The 13899-nt window shown below is 35.4% G+C and overlaps 1 protein-coding gene across 2 annotated transcripts in view; it reads right to left on the minus strand.

Annotated features, from left to right (window-relative positions):
• FAT4 (FAT atypical cadherin 4) overlaps positions 1-13899 on the minus strand; it is a 172657-nt gene that overhangs the window by 97437 nt on the left and 61321 nt on the right. For both annotated transcript variants that reach the window (XM_079921069.1, XM_079921068.1), the window contains one exon: positions 1359-1490. In XM_079921069.1, the coding sequence (XP_079777195.1) occupies positions 1359-1490 (132 nt within the window). The remainder of the gene's footprint in view (positions 1-1358; positions 1491-13899) is intronic.

Genomic DNA, 13899 nt, shown 5'->3' on the forward strand with positions numbered 1-13899 from the left:
TCTCCCGGAGCACAGGCTCCGGACGCACAGGCTCAGCGGCCATGGCTCACGGGCCCAGCCGCTCCACGGCATGTGGGATCTTCCCAGACCGGGGCACAAACCCGAGTCCCCTGCATCGGCAGGCGGATTCTCAACCACTGCACCACCAGGGAAGCCCCTTTTTTTTTTTTTTTAATTTTATTTTACTGAAGTATAGTTGATTTACAATGTTGTGTTAATTTCTGCTGCACAGCAAAGTGATTCAATTATACATATATTTATATATTCGTTTTCTTTTGTTTGTTTTTGCGGTATGCGGGCCTCTCACTGTTGTGGCCTCTCCCGTTGTGGAGCACAGGCTCCAGACGCGCAGGCTCAGCAGCCATGGCTCACAGGCCCAGCCGCTCTGCAGCATGTGGGATCTTCCCGGACCGGGGCTCGAACCCGCTATTTACCTTTTTAAAGTCAAATAAATAAGCCAAAAATCAAGTTTTCAGATACTTCTGGATTTTAACTTAAGGTAAGGAACTTAAATTATCTGACCTGTTTGGGGCTTAGCTTAAAGAGAAAGGGGATACTAGTGTAGGGGAACGTTATTCCTCTTTCCAAAACTCTAGAACATTCATTTAACCCTTTACCTAGCAAGAAGGAGAAAACAAGTGATACTATTTTTTTAATGGGAAAAATGTAAATTACAAATTATATAAGCTGCCATGCCATTTGGAGCATTAGCTAAACTTAAAATATAAATACAGAAGGTGGAAATCTAGATTGTGCCCCCAAATTTCAATTTACCACTAGGAAAGAAATTTCTGTTTATTAATGGAATTGAAAACTCATTAGCTACCTAGATAATTTCCTTAAAATATATAAGGCTATAATTAAATTATATATATATATGTATATGTATAATTAAATTATATATATGTATATATGCAAATTAAATGAAAAGTTGCAAGGTAGCCTTAATATTTTTTTAATTTTAAATAATTTGCTTTTTTCAATTACAAGTAAAAAATAAATTCTTAGCTATATATGTTATAAGATAGCAAATGGGAGTGATACTAGAATTAAAAAATAAGATATTTCTGTAGGAATTTTTTACTATTTGAGAAATTAAAATAATTTGGCTAAGACATCCAAAATGTAGCCAGCAATGAACTGAGTTGTTAATTGCTGATCAAAGGAAAATCATGACTAGACAGTCTTTATTTTAGCATTCCTATATCATATTTCAAGAATTACTTAATTTCTTTGGAAAAGAGCACACAACGCTTTACCTTAGTTATTAGGAAATAAATGTTGTCAACATACAATAGAAATTTGATGGATCACTGGAATACTAGGTTTCAAAAATTCAGAGAGGGTGTCTGAACTACCTCGTCAGCATCCATGGCTGTTAGTTGCATAATCTTAGAGCCATCTCCAGTGTTCTCCTCTACTGTGAGATCCAGCATGTCGGTTGGGAACACTGGCGGATTGTCATTGATATCCTGAAGTGTTATTTCTACCTACAAGGAGAGAAAGAAACAATGTATGAATATTGCATATGTCTGCAAGATACCAATTAAATTGTATACCAAGAGTCTATTCAAATAGTCCTTCCAAAAAGAATCAGAACCTTCATATATGACATCAAAAACAGAAAATACCCTAGAGAAAGTTGTGAAATATTTATAGAAAAATATAAAAGCCAAATAAAGATCATTTGATCATTTTTTGATCGTAACTGACTTTAAATGATCAACTTGGAGTTTATAATAGAATAGGTCCACGATCAACTGTCATTTTAATCCCCAGATTTGTGCACCAGTGAAGAATTGTTGAGACTTAGGACTGTCTTTCAACCATTAAATGTTGCCTGACACACAGATGAGGTTGTATAAAATTTCTTCCTGAAATGTTTACATATTGGCAACCAATGTCCAAAGGAAATAAAGAAGTTCACATTTTGTTTTAAGAAACACTCAGCATTTTTCCCTTTAAAGTCAACTCTCAATCTTTAGGGGAAGAAAACTACACACATCTTTTCTTTCTATTTCCACTCCTTTCAACACATCTTAATGTGACTAAAGCTAAACAATCATTCCATTCAGATGTAGCATTCATATACATTGCAAATATTAACAGCTTTGTTTGAAAGATCCTTGTCAGAGCTATTTGTTTCCCTACCTAAGAAAAATTGTTTAGAAATAACAATTTGTGAAGTTTAAATAATAACTTCAAACCATGTGTTTTCTCTTTCCAGCTAGGTGCTAAAAGCTGAATATCTGATAAGAAAAGGGGAGACAGCTGCTAATAAAACTGAAAGCTTCCCCAGTTGGGTCACAAAATCAAGTCATGGAGAAAAATCCATCCATCCATTTAGCTCAGATATAACCAGGACATTTTTCTCCTAGGATGAAATGTCATCTTTTATAGTTACACTGTAAAAACTCCATCAGATCCAAGAGTGATGAGTATGAATATTAGGAGAGAGCAAAAGAATTCTGGTTTCTTCTTTTCCAGGAAGAGAGGAGGGTGGGCTTGGGTGGAGGGAGAAGTAATAGGTAGGATTGTCATTATTCTCTGGCAAGGAATGAGTGGGACATATAGGAAAGCTAGGCAAGTAAACGGATGAGCAATTGATAAAAAAGAAAAACCCAGAAAACAATGTACAAAATTCAGTACTAAATAATTATTATAGTTCCACCATTTAACAGGACAGTTTTGATCATAGCTAGTGGCTCAAATTAGTCTAGGAAGTGGTTAAGACAGCCTCAGTAGTTAGAAATCTGCCACTTCTTTTTTGGCTGACATCATTCTCTACACCACTTCCTTTAGAAAAGATCCACAATGGCTAAAACTGCAGTCTATAAGGAGCATTTCCAACTTCCTTGCAAGGTTGTAAACAACATGAGTTTTCGAATTAGAAAGACCGGAGTTCAGATTCTGTCTCTGCAACTTATTAACTGAGGAAACTCGAGCACTTAATTTCTCTGAGCCTCAGTCTCCTTATCTTAAAATTAGGATAATAACATTTATCTTGGAGCATTTTATGAAGACTAAACCTTGATGATGCTGGCAAAATGACTAGCACAGAGGGAAGCGTTCAACAAAAAGTAGATCTTGGTTTTCAAACTACCAGGACAGAACTAGGTGTTCCTCAGAACCAGAGAAAGACTGCATATGTGACATGCATATATGAGTGTGTGTTTATGTAAGTATATGTTCATATCTGTGGGGGGAAGGAAGAACACTAAATTGAGGGTAAAGAGAATCCAGACTGGCACCAATTAAACATGACATCAAAGATACATCAGGACCTGTACCACACACTAGAAGCATGTTGGGTATAATAGAAAGATTCTTCATTATGAGTGCATGAACTGAACAAGACCCTTCTATATTTTAATAGTTATAACTAACATGCACATGGCAAACACTGTTTTAAGTTATATATATGTGTACACACATATATACATGCATCCACACACACACATATATACATATAAAATCCTCAAAAGAGCCCTATGAGGCAGGTACTATTATCTTCCATTAGAGAAATGAGTTAACCAAAGGTACATAGGTTAAGATCTAGTAAGTCAGTGTTTTCTTCACTACAATGCAAACCTGTCTTTCTCTCTCTCCACACATACCTCCCTTGCTTGTGTGTGTGTGTTCAATAAATGAATCATATCTGAAAAGTATGTCACAGCTATATAAATATATTTTTACAAATGTGCATATTATTCCTGTCTGGAATTTGGAACACTTACATATGAACTAACTAGCCATATAATCTTGGGTCAGCCTATAAATCTTTGTCAGAATTAAAAAAAAAATGAACTAGGTGATTCCTAGATACAGCTCTAAAAGTCTGTGATCATGTATTCTCTATGAAATGTTGGCCAACTCCATCACTTCAGGTACAGAAAAGTATTTCCTTTTTTATTAGCAAGAATAAATTTAGTTAAATATTAATGAGTTCAAAACTAAACATTTCTGAATGTATCTAGAATCAGCCAGTTATAGGCACAGATCTAGAACATCTCATCATTGGATCTGATATATGCAAAGGTTATATTTTTGGTTAAGGATACAACAGGTCATCCATTTAATAAGCCAGACTATGCTTTTTCCAAATCAGTGTCAGCTTGCCAATCAAAAAGTTGAAACTCTGTATTCCTTTCTAAAGAAAAATCTGGATATTTTCTCTAACTGTCCAGTCTCTCTTCTCCACTTCACACTTCCCCAAGTATTCCTGAAAAGCTTTCAGCATGACTCCTCTAGATTCCCTCAATTGCCTGGAGTACGAATTACCTAGGAGAGGAGATTTGAACTTATTGGCGTAAGTAGGTGTCATCCTGCAATCCCTTCACTTCTGACTCGGTGTGCCATGTTTCTACTACCAAGAATTCCAAGATCATGGACCCTGTTTACCTATGAGGTGGTCACTGATTCCAATATTTATCCATGTAATATTTTAGGATCTATCACATAAAGGGTATATGTTAGTCATTAAAAATACAGATGAGGGCTTCCCTGGTGGCGCAGTGGTTGAAAGTCCACCTGCCGATGCAGGGGACACGGGTTCGTGCCCTGTCCGGAAAGATCCCACATACCGCGGAGTGGCTGGGCCCGTGAGCCATGGCCGCTGAGCCTGCGCGTCCGGAGCCTGTGCTCCGCAACGGGGGAGGCCACAACAGTGAGAGGCCCGCGTACCGCAAAAAAAACAACAAAAAAAGATGAAAATAAGACAGGCCACCGTCCCTTGCAGGGAAGAAATGAAGTTTGATCATGGAAATATGTACAAATAGAAACATTTACAACTACCTCCAGGAAAACATATTGTTGACATCTTGATTCCAAGAAGTTAGTTCCCCACACCATGGATAATTCTTTGAACTGCCCTGCATCTTGTCCTTGGCAGTTATCATCTCTCTTGATGAGTCCTGATCCTAACATGCACTTGGCTCACTCTCTTGGATCTGCCACCAACCTGCGAGTCTTTTTCCATTACTACCCCCTCTTTGGACTAAGATTTGGTATGATTTGTTTTGAAATATTATCATATAAAACACAGGAGTCAAACATTAAAAGTTTAGAGAAGATATCTGGAAATAAGAATTAAGACATTATAATTTTTAAAGAGTCCTTTCTGTACAAATTAGATAACTTTAAATAATACAGATAATGGCTATTAGTGGTTTATTTTAAAATTCTGAGATTTAAAAACTGTCTAAGATATAATTCCTAAACTAAAAAAAGTATATGTTGGTAAATACATTCCATTCTTTTAAAAGACACACCAAAAACTACAGCATAGGGCTTCCCTGGTGGCGCAGTGGTTGAGAATCCACCTGCCGATGCAGGGGACACGGGTTCGTGCCCCGGTCCGGGAGGATCCCACGTGCCGCGGAGCGGCTGGGCCCGTTAGCCATGGCCGCTGGGGCTGCGCGTCTGGAGCCTGCTGCTCCGCGGCGGGGGAGGCCGCGGCAGTGAGAGGCCCGCGTACCGCAAAAAAAAAAAAAAAAAAACTACAGGATAGCTAAGCTTTTAGTGTCAGCATTGCCCCTTTAGTGTTTTACATCTGTTTTTATATTTGTTTGGATCTGAAATAAGCAAAATAATTGCATTTAAATATTATTTTGTAAAAACTATCATATTTAAAAATATTTTTTTTATTTTTTAGGCCAAGCTGTGAACATGTGGGGTCTTAGTTCCCCGACCAGGGATCAAACCCATGACCTCTGCATTGGAAGCACAGAGTCTTAACCACTGGACCGCCAGGGAAGTCTGAAAAATATCACATTTTGAACTCAGAAGCTTCCCTTCACAAGTGGCTGTATTTTAAATGAAAACAAAACAAATACAAACTGCCAGTAGCTTCCATCACTTAAGTCTGGGGACATTTTAAGGTATCAATTCTGTAAGTTGGTGAAAATTGACCCTCAAAGATGAAAGAAACATTACACCATTAAGATAAGGTACTTGCATATTTTATGCCTGCCTATCAAATGTTGACCTTTGTGCTTAGATATTTGACCCTTAAGGAACATATGTGGTTTCATCTGCTACAATTACAAAGGCAGTTGGTAGCTTTGTGGTTGACTTATTCATAGCAAAAACATCAGCTACAGCTAACGGCTGAACCATAGGTATTGTCTAAGGCCATCACTCCATTACCATTTAGGTACCTTCAGAATGACTTTCTAAGCTGAGACACCTGATCCCTAGACAGTGAAACCTTGGTAAATGATGATAATAAAAGACAAAAATATGACCGAGATTAAGGCGCTAAGGCTAATGATCAATTCATTAAAAATTGGTTTGCCTTTTGGTAGTTTTGTAAAGGTAAAAGTTAATTAAAAATATGGCTTTAAATATTGTCACCAAACTTATTTATGCTGAAGGAATAGAATCCTTGATATTCTACTTGCTGAATAGCCAAATGGATATTTAAAAACTAAAACTCTTACTGTGCAAATAGTTACCATGAAATGAGTACAATGCTTTCCTCTTTAAAAATTTTTTCCTATTATATGCAATTTATCATTTTATTCTGCACTGCATCAGGAATGATGTTATATCTTGGGGATTTACTTTTAATTTCTTAAGTCAATAAATCAGAATACAGATACATAATAAATGAGCAATTGCTATTATTATTAGTTAGCAATAGCAATGATCAAATCATTACATATGTGTAAATATAAAATATGGTATTTCACTAAATTAAGTTGATATTACAGAAGTAATACACTATATTCAAGGCTAAGGAATTGACTAAAATATCAAGGTCCATTATGAGCTCATTCTCCAGTTAATAAGCTGATAATTGCATTGTGATCACTATCTCAACCACAATTAAAAACATATTCTTAAATACACAATCTCTCTGCAAACTAAATAAAGTGGTTCTTAGTGAATCAGGATGAAAAATGCCCCAAAACATATTTTTAATTCACAGTCTTCCTGCAACCTACATAACATGTTCTGGAAAACAATCTTTTTTTTTTCTTTTGAAAGACTGTAAAATTTATAATACAACAAAGGTTTAGGAATCCATTTATTTGCAAGAAGAAATATTAAAATTCTTAGAAGGAATTTAGATATCATCAAGTTCATCTCCTAATCAAAAGCAAAGCATTGAAATGTCAAGTGATTTATCTAAGAAAAACTATTGTCAGCCTCTTAACTCTAGTCCACTGATTTTTGCAGAGATCTGTGGAAAGAACCAGGCTAGGGAGCAAGCAGCATAATATGCCTTAGACCACTGTCTCTAATCTTTGCACGAAGACAGAGATCATTCAAACAAAATATGCATTTGATGTGTACAGGAAAATAATATTTGTAGAAATTAATGTTTGATTATCTACCCTACAAATACTACTTTATCCACCTTCTTGCTCATTTTTAAATTCCTTTATATATATTTACATTAAGGGAAAATAATCTGTGAAGGTTTGCCTTACTGATGTCACTGGAAGACTATTAAACATTCAGCAAAAAGGTGGTGGATATACATTACAAGTAAAGAAACTATAGCTAAATTCTCTGTAGATATCAGTAAAAGTTACTGCTTTTAAAATGTCTACAAAGAAGCTATTTCTTTTTCTCAAAAGATGCAGTAATATTCATTTTCAGAAATGACTAAAGTCTAAATGGTTGGTGGGACAGACATAAAGTACATAAACTATAAAAGAGTAAAAGAAGACATATCACAGCAAATAGTGCTTGATTAGTTGCTTTTTTTAGTGCCAAACATAATTATTTACATTACTGCCTTTTTATTTTTGTGAAACTGACACTCCAAGTTTCTCAAATACTACTATTACCACATAAATTGTGACAAAGCATTGCACCAAAAATAATGCTTAGGGTTCACATGTGTTACCTCCAAAGATATTGTGATAATGCCACCAGATTGTATTTAAACACTCCTTTTTAATTAATAATTCTGCCAAAAATATTTATTTCAAGGGAAGTATTTTTTGCTCTGATTTCTTTAACACATTTATATATTATAGAAATCGGTCGTTGTAAAGGTTAACAGATCATTTATACTGCTCAAATTTGTAACTTCTAGAATTTTGAGGGCAAAAATTGTCTTGTTCATTTTTGCATTCTCACTTATCCATCTCTAGCATGTAACTTTCTCTCCAGAGATATTTGTTTTAAAAGCAAACCCAGGTTATTTTTACATTTTTATTAGAGTCACATGTTCAGCAAATTTAATAAATTAGATATGTTATGGTATATAAGGAATGTATTCATCAAATTTGCCCTATATGACAATAATATTTAGAACCAATCCAATTCCATTTATTTCCTAGTTCTTGTGTGTCCATGATGCCATCATGCATAATTTTTATGATATGACATTATACTTGATGATAATTCAATAACCTTATACTCAGAAGAATGATTTAAAAGAGCTTCAGGAAAAACATCTTGTATATAAACATATACAATAACAACTCAGGAAATCTCCCAGTTGGGAGATTGGAATATAAGATCCTATGAAATGCCCATCACTGCTTCAGAAACAACTACACTAAACGCCACAAAAGTCATGAATAAACCTGAAAAAATAACTGAGGTCATTCAAATGTGTATTACCCTTAATAGGTCATTATGATGTCACTCCAATAACACTTTGCTAAACGATGCCCTAGTTTATACTGTGTAGGTGCTACTGAAATTCAGTGAGGATAAAGTCTAATCTTACACTCAAAACAATTTTTATTTCATCAGCGTGAAACAAAATGCTGAAATCTAGCATTTAATTTTCTGTATGGAGGTTCAAGTGAGAAGTTGAAGTTGAAAGCAAAGTAACCAAACTGAAATCCACACCAGGATCTGTACAACTATCAAGGCTGAGCTGTCACTTCCTTTGACTCTGAAAAGGAAAACTCCACCTTTCCTGTCTGAGATGAGGCTGTGTGTGAAGTATGAGTCTGCCTGCAATGCAGTGAGTGGCTTTGTGCTGGGGGACATCAGGGTGGTGTGTGCAAAGAAACATTCTATGACTTGACATTAAACTTGGGAATCGAGAGCAACATTCATTAAACAAAGACATCAAGATAGAAATATCAAAACCATGGCTCAAGTAAATAATCAAATTTATATTTTAAATGTTTGGTGATAACTTCCCATTCCCTCTCTTCAAATGAAGCCAAATACTATGTGATTCACCCAATTCAGTGGGATTGACACATTTTGCATGCTATGTTGGCTTCCAATAACAAGGCTTTATTTAGTAAATTTGTGTCAAAGCCTATATATATTGAGAACACATAGCAGAAGGTCTAATTACATTTCTGCAGAAAGTTTGACATTCTATATTAGCCTTTTGGTAGAAGAACTAACCAAATAATTTCATTTGGTAGGGCATATATCTTACCCCTTTTTAAAATTTCAAGTATGAGGTTAAGTTCAGTCATTAGGAACAAGAAAATTCAACACCTACTTGTACTATCATTTATGGGTTTAAACTCCAAGTACTTCCATCTCTTAACAACAAGAATAAAGAGCTGTATTGCCATGAAGGGATGGTGCCAGGGTTTGCATATTTCCTTTAATTTTGTTCTTCATTTCTTTCCCTATTTTGGGTGACCACTGGGAATTCTGCTGCCATAAGTCTGGGTGAAGTGTTTCACTACATCCAGAACACTTCATCATGTTGCAGAGCCAAAATCTATTATGGTTTGCAAGTGACTCATACTTTAGTTATGAGAGAGCCCTAGCAGAGAACAGTTTACATCTAAAAGTTCCTAAATGTCAGGAATGTCTTGTTTGGACTGCATAGGTGTGTAGGGTCCAATCATACTCTGTGAACAATGCTTTGAGGTATTTATTTATTTATGATGTATAACCAACTTTATTCACAAGAGTCTGTGGTAGCTGTAATCATAGTGTACTGTCTCATCTTGATGGTATTTCTGAACTTTTGAAACTGAAATCTTGAAGAAAATGGGGAAAATCAAACTATGGAGAAATGACCTATGATCCCATACAATGGAAGACCAGTAGGGGTTAGATGTGACCTATTAGAGAAAATTAATAGCACCACTACTGCACGTATACATGAACTAGAAATTCTTGAGAACACAGGTCTGTTGCAGGCCCCAACTTTACTGAAGCTTCAGGGATCATCAGAAAGGAAATCTTTGCATTTAGGTACAGTGTTTCTTCAGAATGACAAGAAAATAGAAAAATCATGTATTTCACAGAAATTTAGCACTAAAATATTACCTTATATACTAAACATTATTTTACTATTTGTTTTTTTTTGTTTTGTTTTTGTTTTTGTTTTTTGCGGTACGCGGGCCTCTCACTGTTGTGGCCTCTCCCGTTGCGGAGCACAGGCTCCGGATGTGCAGGCTCAGCAGCCAAGGCTCACGGTTCTAGCCACTCCGTGGCATGTGGGATCTTTCCAGACGGGGCACGAACCTGTGTCCCCTGCATCGGCAGGCGGACTCTCAACCACTGCGCCACCAGGGAAGCCCATATTTTACTATGTTTTTAAAGAGAAAACACTTTAATAAGAGAAACATGATATAATGATAATATCTGATGAAGCAACATTTAATTTGGGAATTAGAATACTCCTCTTTTTGGAATTTTAGGCTAACAAATACTTTGTCATTTCAAACTTTATACCTGAAATTTAAATCAAGTTTTGTGTATATTTAGATATCTGTGCATTTATTTCACATAAGTTTGTACTTTTTCCCTTGCAACTATTCTGGAATAAGAGGAAAGAATGAAGCATATACATTTTAGATTCCTTTCAGCATCATTTTTAAAAGCAAAGTAAAAATGACTGTCATGAGTTTTAAAATAGAACATATTTTACATATAAGCTACATGTATGTAACTGTGACCAATTATATTTCTCAAATAAAAGCAATTGCATTAATCTCTCACCACTAAAACTCTTCTAGCAGTCAGCAGCATATGTTCCCGGGATTTCGATGCATTTCTTACCAGGAAAGAAGTATGTATGAGTCACAGGCAGGCTTGGACAGTAGCCAGAAATGACAAGAATGGCTAGAAGTGCGGACAAGACACAGTTAACTCCATTCCTGAAATAAAATGCTTTCCATAACTCACCAAATGTGTGGTGACATAATAAAAAGCTAGTTTTGTTGTGCTTTCAATATTGTTCAAATTAGAACCAAATAAGGATTTCTTTTAAGGCAAAGGCAATCATGTGTAACCACTTCAACTTTTCCTGAAATCAATACTGCATAATTTCTGCATTTTAACAGATTCTTAAGGACGCCTAAAAGTAAATGCAGAATAAAGGATCAAGTTAAAATATCTGTGGTTGCATATGAAACTTTATGGAAATTTTTATACTATTCTTCAAAACAAACACCCTGCAAAAGCATCCTGGAGTACACTTTTCAACAGTTGTTCATCTGAATGTGGTAAACACACATCAAAAGGAAAATGTAGTATAAGAAAAACAAATAAAAATATTCCACCAAATTGTTCTTCACTTTTCTTTTTTGACTTAATAGATCCTGGATTTTTTTAAAAGAAAAGGCTTCTATTAAGACTGCTGAAAAATAGAAAAGCAGTTTGATTTATATTAAAGATACAAGCTGTGGTAGATTGAATTATTGATCCCAATTCTTCACCCATCCCTATAAGCAACTTCACAGTCCCTCCCACCTTTAGGTGGAGTTTCTCTCTCTGCCTCTTGACTTTGGGCTCATCCATGATACTGTTTCAGTCGATGGATATTTACAAATATGACCCAAGTACAGATTTGAAATGTATTTGCTTTCTTGTACGTCTGCCATGGTTACTAGAATACTACGTCCCTGCTAGTTCACTAGTACCAGAAGGAGGACAACAGACATTGAATAGAGGAGACATTGACACGGAGAGACTTGTAGCCTGAAGCAGACCTTTCCAGTTGAGCCCAGACTAGGTCAACCCAACTGCCTACACAAAGATGCATGAGAATAAATGTGTATTGTTGTAGGGCTTTGAGATTGTGTGACTCTTTATTATGCAACATTATTGTGGCAATAGCTGACAGATACCTTAAAGCAAAAAAAATGGATTCATTTATTGAATATGCTAATTATTATGTTTTAAATAATGGATTACTGTTCTGTTTAAAATGAGGGGCAAAAAGAAGAAAAAAAATGTTAACGCATACTGATAGCTGTAGTATACCTTATAATATGAGGTAATTTTTAATGCTATGAACTTACTAACATCTTCCTACCCTGTATAACTTCCCATTCTTAACACACCATGCCCCTTTAGAAGGACAACACAAAACAAGATATGATCAAGCTCCCCTGCCCCTCCCACAATCCAAAAATTAGAGCAAGAGGGTGGGAATACTTGATCCAAGAGGAACAAATTATGACTGGGTTGAGTCAATGAAATCGTCTTTCTTAAGAGTGAAATTTATGAAAAAAATAGGAAACACTACAAGAAAATAATAATGGCACAACTACAATGCAGTTCCTATGAATAAGTGGCCCCACATGAGGCCTGGCTAGATTTTTCTTATGGAATTGCTACAATGGCAAAATGATCCCTCTGCCCCATTTCACCTTTGCACATTAGCTTTCACCTTTGAAGAAATTTCGATTACTCAATACCAAAGACATCATGTTTTGACTTACAGCTATTCTATCTTATTTTAGTTGGTTATTAGTTTACACTGCTTATATTTCTTTATATATATATATATATATATATATTTTTTTTTTTTTTTTTCGGTATGAGGGCCTCTCACTGTTGTGGCCTCTCCCGTTGCAGAGCACAGGCTCCAGATGCGCAGGCCCAGCGGCCATGGCTCACGGGCCCAGACACTCTGCGGCATGTGGGATCTTCCCGGACTGGGGCACAAACCCGTGTCCCCTGCATCGGCAGGCGGACTCTCAACAACGGCACCACCAGGGAAGCCTTCTTTATATATTTCACACTGTAAAATTAAAGTCCCATTTATAGTTTACAAAGTCCCATATATGTTTTTTTAACTTCAAAAATGTAACAATTTCTATTCATATGAAACAGCATTAGCTCATCAATTATCAGGAGTGAATATAACTTTAATCTAATATATCTTCTGAAAACTTTGAATTCACTGTCAAAGCATAAATTTTTTGCAATGCACTGTGCTTAATTATATTTAGAAAGCCTATTTCAATGAATTAAGAAAGACTGTTTCTCTTCTAAGCTTCAGTGGAACATGGAACATTTAGTTTCTGGCATAGGGTTTAGCGTACAGTAGGCACTTAATTTACATTTGTTCTATGATTTAAAAGCCAGTATGCTTATTGCAGTAGAACATCTTGTAGTTATATACATAGAAATGAAGGGAATGGTATTTTATATGCAAAATTAAGAGCAGAGGACACCAGCTGGGGTGGACCATCAACTGTAACAATTACATTGAGTAGCAAAAGTCCTAAGAATGATTCCTGATGTTTATCAAAGTAAAAACTACTTTCCTAAGAATGATTCCGGGATGTTTAGCAAAGTAAAAACTAATTAATTGGAAAGAATATTTTTAAATGTGAAAAATAAAGAAATAAATAGCAAAATACATTTTCTTTAAAAAGATATTTCAGTGTGGAAGGTTGTCTTCTATTTCTCATTGTCAAAGCCAAAGTACCAAATTTTTTAGTGTGATAACAGTATCACAAGAAGATTAATACATTTTTTAAAAAGTATTTCACTTTAAAGAAATCATTGAACTGTTACAGAAGTGTACTCTCTCGAAAAGAGAAAAAAATGAGCAAAATACAATAAAACATCTCTATACTTTAAGAGATTAGACTCAAGAGTGATGAAAAAGATATGCCAATCATAAATACTTACTGACTACAAGTAATCATCTCCATGAAATAACATGGTTTGATTATTTTGTCCAAATATACTCTCACTCTTTCTCAATTT

The sequence above is a fragment of the Stenella coeruleoalba genome, assembly GCF_951394435.1.
Source record: "Stenella coeruleoalba genome assembly, chromosome: 4".
In the NCBI taxonomy this organism is placed as follows: domain Eukaryota; kingdom Metazoa; phylum Chordata; class Mammalia; order Artiodactyla; family Delphinidae; genus Stenella; species Stenella coeruleoalba.